We start from the raw sequence: 8,382 nt of genomic DNA, 5'->3' as shown, positions 1-8,382 counted from the left end.
AGTAACGTCATCACAATAGCAACAAAACCAAGTAGCCCTATTTTGATTCCTATTGCTATAGTATACACATATGATATATAGGGATAGATTGACATTTCCATCATTATGTAACATAAGTGGCTCAAGCAGATTCATGTTCTCCTATGGCAGGCCATGTACCTTGCACTAAATTATCTTCATTTACTACCAACTGACAACAGAGGGATGTGGGCATGTGGCATAGCCTGGAAGGAAAATTCACTCCTTACATTACCAAAACACAGTGAAAAAGACATGCGAGGGACCTCAGTTCCTCAATCCATGGAGCAGACATTTAGGAATGTGAATTTACCACAGACAAAAATGTGTGTGGGCCAAAGAAAACAGGAAAGAAGCAGAGATGAGAATAGAGATGCAACGTGGTCAAGGAAAGACCAGACTGTGACTGAGCTGCTACCAAGGGTGCAACACTTCTCCTCCTCATAACATTAACAAGAGCTTCTCTGATGCATGTCGTTGCAAGCAGCTTTGTTTCCTTGCAGATTAAGATTATGCACTGTATCTTTTCAAGCATTTATAATTCAGAGACCATAGCTGAAATTAGATCCTAAACATATATGTATAAAATTTGTTTTTGATGATTTTACACCATGCATATAATAAAAGTGTAGTATGCTATGTTAAGGTTGCTTTACCAAATGTCGAATGTTTTCTATTCCTGTCTTCATTGCTCTTTTATACTGGCATGTCTGAAAGTGCATCTTGATCCACAGTCTACTGAGGTCAGTGAGGGTCTTCCCTTGGCATCAGAGGGCTTTGGGTCACTTGTGTCATTTCCTCAAGACAAAGGCGCTATCCTTTGAACTTGTCAGTGTGGGGTTTACAGTGGTAGTGCCCAATGAACTAGGTATGTTTGCTGGGTCAGGGGAAGTCTGCTGTGAGTTCAAAACATCTTAACTACTTAGAAGACACCTTGCTCAGATCACAGTTCTATGAATACCAAGAACAATAAGTGAAATTCAAACTTTGAAACTACAAAATTAATTTCCATTCTAGAGAATTAAGAGAATCCAAAAAGATTGGACTCTCAAGTACTGAGGTGACCAACATTTCTAAAATTCACCAGCATGCAAGCTTTTGCTGAGTAAACTATAAACTTCCACGCTATTGCAGAATGACTGTCAGTTCCTGCCTTATAAAATCTAAATGTAGTGTTTTTTTTTCAAAGAGTTAATCAAAGTACACCACCAAGAATATGTCATTTCAAGAATTATCATCAACGAACTCATTTGAACCCAGCACAGCTGCTCCCTGAAGCTTCAAACAGATGCACCACTTATTACAGGCACTCTCCCTTCCTTGTTGTCCATCACACCTTTCTAGAAAATAGAGAGAAAAACTGTTATAGCTGCAGAGAAGTCTGCAGAAAGGTTGACACCAGAGATGTGTTTTTCTTCTCTCAGCAGGCTTTCTTTTTGCTTTCACACAGTGGCCAATAAACATTTTGGCAGACTTATGCTTCTGAATGGTTTACATTGTTTGTGACAGTTATGGACAGTTTCCCCAAAATTTCAGATCACCTGTGGTTAAGAGCCATAGATATAACAATGGAAGTGTTTTTGTTTGTCATATCTTTTCTTTTATTATTATTATTATTATTATTATTATTAGCTTTGATTATTAAATGAAAATTTCACCATGGATGAGCTGTACTAACTTTCAATGGGAAAGTAACTTTCTGTAAGTAGTTTTTTGTATGTCTCCACTTTAAAATAAACATTTTATGAAAAGCACTGCAAACCCCACCGGTTCTTGCAATGTTGCTTATCTCTAAAAAAGAATTTGTAATTGATTCCTAGAACAGAGTAATAATTTGTTAATACTTGCATTATTCACTGGGAGTACATTGAGTAATACCAGGAGAATTAGTGTAACAACATATCTCATAATACTATCAGAGTTTATAAAGTAAAATGGGCATGTAATGGGACAAGAATGTAACACATTAGTCAATGACTGTGAATCAAAATTATTCTGTTATTAAGTAGGTCTGAATGTGTTTAAGTACACCAAGAGAGAGTCAAGACAGTAAAATACTTTTAGGCTAAAGAAAGCAGAAATCACACCACCTTACCCTAAAACTTGACCCAGGCAATCTTTAAGTTACAGTACTGTGTAAGTCCATAAAGTCAGCTATCACAGGCTCTCACTTTCTTGAATGTTTTAATTAAGGGGATTCTGTCAAGGTATTTCTTACTATTAAGAAAACGCACACAAAACAACTAGGGATGGGTGAACTCATTTTACCTCATTACAAGCATATTCATAGACCATTTCTGACCATGAAATGTTCTTGGCTTCTTTTTCTTTTTAGAAGATGATCACATGGAATAATATGTGATGATAAAATACGGTAGGTAGATGAGAAGAAAACAGTAGGGGATAACAAATATGAATGTAGTGTGACGATTGGATTAGATAATACAGATAGAGAATCTGAAAGGATTACTAGTATAGCCTTCTACACGTGGTACAAAGAAATATCCGTCACATTAAGTAGTTGTGTGATTTTCCTACCTGCTAAATTACAGTACATTGCAAATTCTGACTTGAAAAAAAAATCAAAAAGGTTTAAATTACATCAAACTCTGCAGAGCCAAGCCAGCTCTGTAAAATCTGTGGGCAATAGGAAGAAAGTAAGATATTCACAGACATTGAGTTTGCTCAAGCCTAATGATAATCCCTTGTGAAACACAAACTGAAATTTGTTTGCCTACCAAAACAAGATCTTTTTCTTATCCCCCTTCCTGTTCAGACACATGCAAGTGTTGGCTTGTTATTGTACTTTATGAACATTGTCCTTTATTTTTGTGAAATAAGTGTTAACTTTATTTCACAAAATGTAAAATTATATATAAAGCTGAGAGACTTGGAAAAAGTAATAGAAATTAAAAGGAGATAAACATAGCATTATGAACCTGTGTTCTCTTAAACAGTTCTTTTACTCTGAAGGACTACATAATTACACTAAGCCATATGTGTGTCTTTTTTTTCCTTAATATATATTCCTGAAGCTGGACAAGCGCTAATAGCACTACTCAGGAGAATGACATCTATCATCCAGAAAGTTCTCATTATAGCTTACTTTATCTGTTCAATGATGAAAAAAAAAATCAGCTATAAATCAGAATCTCCAATTAATGTTTTAGCTGAACTTAAAATAATATTCTAAGGTTGGATCATAAAAGAGTGTGAGATCAGGCAAAAGCCAGCCATACTAGGTTTCACTTCCACTTTACCTGGAGACCTACATGATGAATCAGGTTGTTCACATGGCACAGGGCAGGTATAATTTGAAAAATACATCCCATAACACATAAGTCATATGATATAAACCAAACACTCCATAGGTTATGGTTTTTAGTATTCTGGAACCAAGATTTCCTATGCCAATTGCTAGACCTTTTATGCTCTTCATTGGTCTTTTAATAATAAGCTATTTGATCTGTCTATCTAATTGCTCTCATGTTAATAATTACACCGGGCTGGGAAAGCTCTAATTCTTTACTGTGCATACAGGAGGATGTATAGTTATGACATCCCTGTAAAATCTTCATGAGAAAGACGTGACCCAGGGCAGTGAGGAAGCTCTCTCGGAAAAGCTTACAAGCTGGGCGCTGTGCCATGCTGACGTGGCTGCCCTGTGCCAGCTTGCTGCGCCCGCCTGGGTGGTCGCCATCCCTCAGAGCCAGAAATCCTCCCCAGAGCCTCTTGCCTGAGGGTGCCAGGGGAATTTCTGGCTCCAGTACTTTTATGGGCTCTGTCTTAACTATGTCAGAGTGTGCCATGGACTTTGGTTATGTGCTGTCCCGGGCAGGGAAGCTGCTTTTGGCAGGTGGAGGGCTGAGGCTCTGTGGGGCTTTCAGGACTCCCTGGGAGTTACCAGGCAGGGACTTGAAACCCACATCTCTGTATTGCACGCAAGAATTATAGAAAAATTTTTCAATTTTGTGGCTCTGACAGTGCCACAAGGATGTAGACAAGCAAGTGCTTTATTAAGGGAAATCTTGATGAAGACTGCTGTGTATCCTTTGCTTTCTTACCTTCTTTCTGCTTCTCCCAACAGCTCCATTATCAGTGCAATGGATACAACTGTTTTGTGGGCGATCGCTCTGTTTTCAAGCATTTTGTCAAGCTGGAATGTTTCACTCTCTGCTTTACGGAGCAGCTCCACAAACATTTGCACAAGCATGATGGAGGGGCAGTTACAGACACAGTCTTTACCTCACCTGCAGCATGGAAGAGGTGGGAACATGTCAGACTCACTTTGTTGCTAGGGTAAAATGTTGGAATAATAGACCCTCATGTTTTAGTTTAGCCACACTGATTGTTGCATAGAGCAAGCTGGAAGTGGAGGGGAAAGGAAGGAGTCTGTTTCCTCACGGTTTCCCTTCCTACTTGCAGTATCTTCCCCCCGCTCACTCCCATGGCCAGTGGCATAGCTGAACAGTGGGAGGCGGTGCCTTTCAGTTCCCACTAGACATAATTAAAATCTTGTCTACTGCCTGGAAGAACGTGCCCAATTTGGCTGACTATGGAAGGAAGGTGCAAGGAAGGGACAAGTGCAAAGGTGGGCACAAACATCAAAATAGTGAGCAATCAGCTGCTTCAGTCATTCTCCTGCTTGAAGAAGTGAGGTTTGGGGGACTCGTGTGTCAGCGTGCAGGGAGTCATCTTTTACACCCTAGTGCTGGAAAAGCCAGCCTGGCAGAATACAGGACTGCAACGCTCTCGCAAAGCACGGGGCATGATTTTCCCATTTCTCCATGCTTTTCAATGCGCCATGCAAAGGACCCATCCACGAGCACTCAGGTGCACTGGGGAGCTGCTTGGTTTCTGTTTCCTTTCCGTACGCTGCCTGGTGGTTTGTGCACTGCAGGGGAGTGCACAGTGAGAGGGGAGTTCCCAGCACTTCTCTTCCTCTCAGCCCTTCCACTGCTTCTCATCAGTAAATAAATAAATAAATAAAAGCTAAACACTTTCAGCAGATTGAACTCCTTTTGATTGAATTTAGCCATTGTTGAGGCAATATTTCCCCTTGCAGTCAGTGCTTGCCAGTGTGATTGCTACTAACACTCCAAGAGCAGCGCTCTTGGCTGGAGAATGTCTGAGATGGGGTTAAACCAGGGGATGGTGAGCACCGCACAGGTGAGGATATGTGTGGGTGCAGAACAGCCAAAACTGGGATGGATTATCACGTCTCCTCGGAAGGAGAGAGAGGGGAGAGGGTGCGTGTGGGGTGGAGGCGTGTGCAGGAGTGTGCGGAGGCGTGCAGCGATGGATGGGCCCCACCACTTTCTGTTCTGGTCACAGACCCTGAGATGGCTCTGCATGGGGTGACCCAGGACCCGCCAAACCCCAGAGGCTGTGCCAGGTGAGAAAACAAATCCAACAAATCCACATTTCTTGTTCTGTCGCATTTTAAAGGCGCTTGCTCATTCCCTGGTCTGCCGGAGGACAGGCACACCCCTCCGTGTGCTCGGGAAAGGAAAAGGCAGCCTGGGCTGCCCTGGGAAGATAGAGGCCAAAGAGCAGCCTGAAAACACCTGGTCTCTGGGGGGCACACAAAATGCTGCCGGCTTCCTCTTGGCTGCGTGTCAGGCCATGAGGTGGGCAGCTCATTTTCCACGCAAATGTACTCACAGCCTGGTCAGAAATGTAAATGGCTCTGTGTAGGAAATGGGTGGGGTGACTAAGTAGGTAAAGGTGAGAGAGAAATTGCAAAGACTTTCTGGGCTTTAAAAGTTGGAACAGAAGTTTTTTTTTTTTTTTTCTTTCTTCCTTGCTCCTTTGAGGTAGGCTATTTCTATGAAGAAAATTCTGCTCACATTACAAAAAGGGGATGTCAGGGGGTTTGACTGTCATTGAGGTTGAAATGAACTTTGTCACCCTGTTTAAATATTTAAGTCTCCTGACACAGGCAAATACATCACGAAGTGCTAAAAAATATATTTAAAAATACAGCTGCCTTTGAGATTAAGCATTCCTATTCCCACTGTATCAGTTCACTTTGTTCAAGCAACCCTGAAGTATAGAGTACGGCAAGAAATTGTGGACCACAGGAACAGCTCCTTTATCAGAATCTGTCTATTTGCACATTTGAAGTGACAACACTTTTGGTTAGGCTAATAGTTTCAGCCACTCTGTTGATTTAACTGATTTCCAAGAGGTTAAACATCATATTGATATGCATGTGTTAGTTTTGTTTCTGCATCTAGTCATACTAATGTCCTATTCCCTTAAATAGCTGTGTTTTTATTATAGTTTCACATCACTTTGCATAGTAGTGTTTTTAGGGGATTTTTTTGGCCTTTCTCTTAACAGTCTTACCTTCCCTGCACAAATACAGGGTTTCCACTACCACATTGCTACTTTGGTTGTGTTAAAAGAGCTAATTTAACTTAGAAGTGAGAATATGATCTTCTAAATCCACTCTAACACATCCCTGCTTTGCAAACAACATTAAGAAAATTATCATATGCACTTTAAAATAAATAATATATATATATATATTTAAACTGAGCTGGTAAAATCATTGTTTGAAGCCATTGTAATGAGGCTTACTGCAGAAAATAATTTTATGTCAGTGCATTTTGACCAAGACAATCTCAAAGGGCAATAGCCTCCAGGTCAACTGAGTGTGAAAGGCTGAAGGTGGAGGCACTGTGCGGGTAGGAGCCATGTAAAGGCTGTCATAATTTAAAGTCTTATCTCAAGGAAGAACTGCAGGCTCCATATTGACAGCAAAGGCAGACTTTCCACTTAGATTCACCCCATCCCATAGAGGTGGAGGGACTCGTGATCATCACACTGTTTTCCTCTCTTGTGGGCCTCACAAAATGCTCTCTGTGAGGCTGGGAATGGGAGCTGGAGTGGGAAAAGTGATCAAGAGCTGAGGGAGACCTTACCTAACACACACTGCTGGAAATGATACTGTAAAGGTAATCCCAGTGTAAGCAGCAAACTGTCGTCTTGCTGATGGTTTCTGAACCTCAGGCTCTGACTCCATGCAGAATTGGTTGTGGTGGACTAAACCAGTAATACAAATAGCTTCCAATATCTGAATGCTTGAAGGATGTCTGAGTCCCACAGCTGATGACAAGCAAGTCATTTATACATCCTCAGATTGCTTTGTTCAATTCTTGAGAGCAGAAAATATAGTGGGCAGTATGTTCACAAATATTTCCAGTAAATCCTCCAATATCCAAAGGAGGAGACTGCCCACGTTGTTTATGGCCTTATAGCAATAGGGGCCTGATTCTGAAAAGTGCACAGTACATGCATTTCCTGCTAAGATTAATGAGGGCTGAAGGGTCTCAGGGGTATTGAAAAAATAATCACTCCACTTGCCCTACTAAAGTGCTTTTTTTGGGTCTGTGTCTATATCAAACCATACATTACATATTGGCAGTTATGTCCTTCAGCTGTATGACATCATTTGACACTTAATGTAAATTTGCTCAAGCTAAACCTAAACCAAAGCAGGTCCTGAGTCTGAAATCTGAGATCCTAGTTACAAAGGAACAAACCCTTACTGACTGACTCAGATTTTTTTTTCTCTTATGTTCAAGCTAGTGAAAAAAGAATATGAAACTAGGAATTAAGACACAAGTTAAAACCTGTATAAGAGAAACAGTAAACAAACTGTGCAAATCTAAGTCCAGATCCCACCCGCTTTCAGCCACAGAAGTAGTCAATACATAAATAGGCTCTTTTAATGAGCACAGAGGGATGGGAACTCCTTCAATGTGACACTGGCATGTCTGACCTCTGATTGGCCTATATGCCCGTGTGTGGGCAGTGTTGGATACTGTCTGCATGACAAAGTATATGCATGACAAACACTTTGGGTCAGCAGTTTAAGCAATCTAACAATATGTTTTGGGTATGTATTTTTTAAAGCTTTATCCTTTGTGAATAAAGCAACTCATGTTTTTAGTCTGCCATTTATACTTGCAAAGATATTTGGACATCTACCCATCTGTCCATTTCTAGCTGGCTTTGGTTTCAAATGTGAAGTGTTGCTGTAGAGATATGTGGTGGGATGTATGTGATAGGATATGTGGTGAGATATATGTTGTACTGGAGGTGATGAGTCTGTGGTCCTCCTGTGCATACCGGATATGAATTCCTTTCCAGCTATGTGGACCAGCTGCCAGCCAAGTTCTGTCTCCTGCACCAACAAGTTTCTGCATTGAAAGAGAGATTTTTTTTCACATCTGGAGCATAGCTGATGCAAAGTGTCATGATTGCAGAGGATGAAGCAATCCTACACATAAATCAGACAAGTCATATATGTGGATTTGAAAATATGGGCTAAAATCTTGAAAATATGGGCTAAAA

The 8,382-nt window shown here is 40.8% G+C and overlaps 1 protein-coding gene across 4 annotated transcripts in view; it reads left to right on the top strand.

Moving 5' to 3' along the window:
* The first annotated feature begins 5,152 nt into the window (after positions 1-5,152).
* Positions 5,153-8,382, top strand: part of LOC310893837 (uncharacterized protein) — a 64,309-nt gene continuing 61,079 nt past the window's right edge. For all 4 annotated transcript variants that reach the window (XR_014579354.1, XM_083823275.1, XM_083823277.1 and 1 more), the window contains exon 1: positions 5,153-5,413. Coding sequence is in view for 3 of the 4 variants with exons in the window: in XM_083823275.1 (XP_083679401.1) it covers positions 5,196-5,413 (218 nt within the window). In the remaining variant the exon portion in view is untranslated. The remainder of the gene's footprint in view (positions 5,414-8,382) is intronic.

This window comes from Anser anser (assembly GCF_964211835.1).
Source record: "Anser anser genome assembly, chromosome: 2".
NCBI lineage: Eukaryota > Metazoa > Chordata > Aves > Anseriformes > Anatidae > Anser > Anser anser.
Note: the sequence above shows the minus strand (reverse complement) of the source record. Positions and strands in the feature narration are given on the sequence as shown.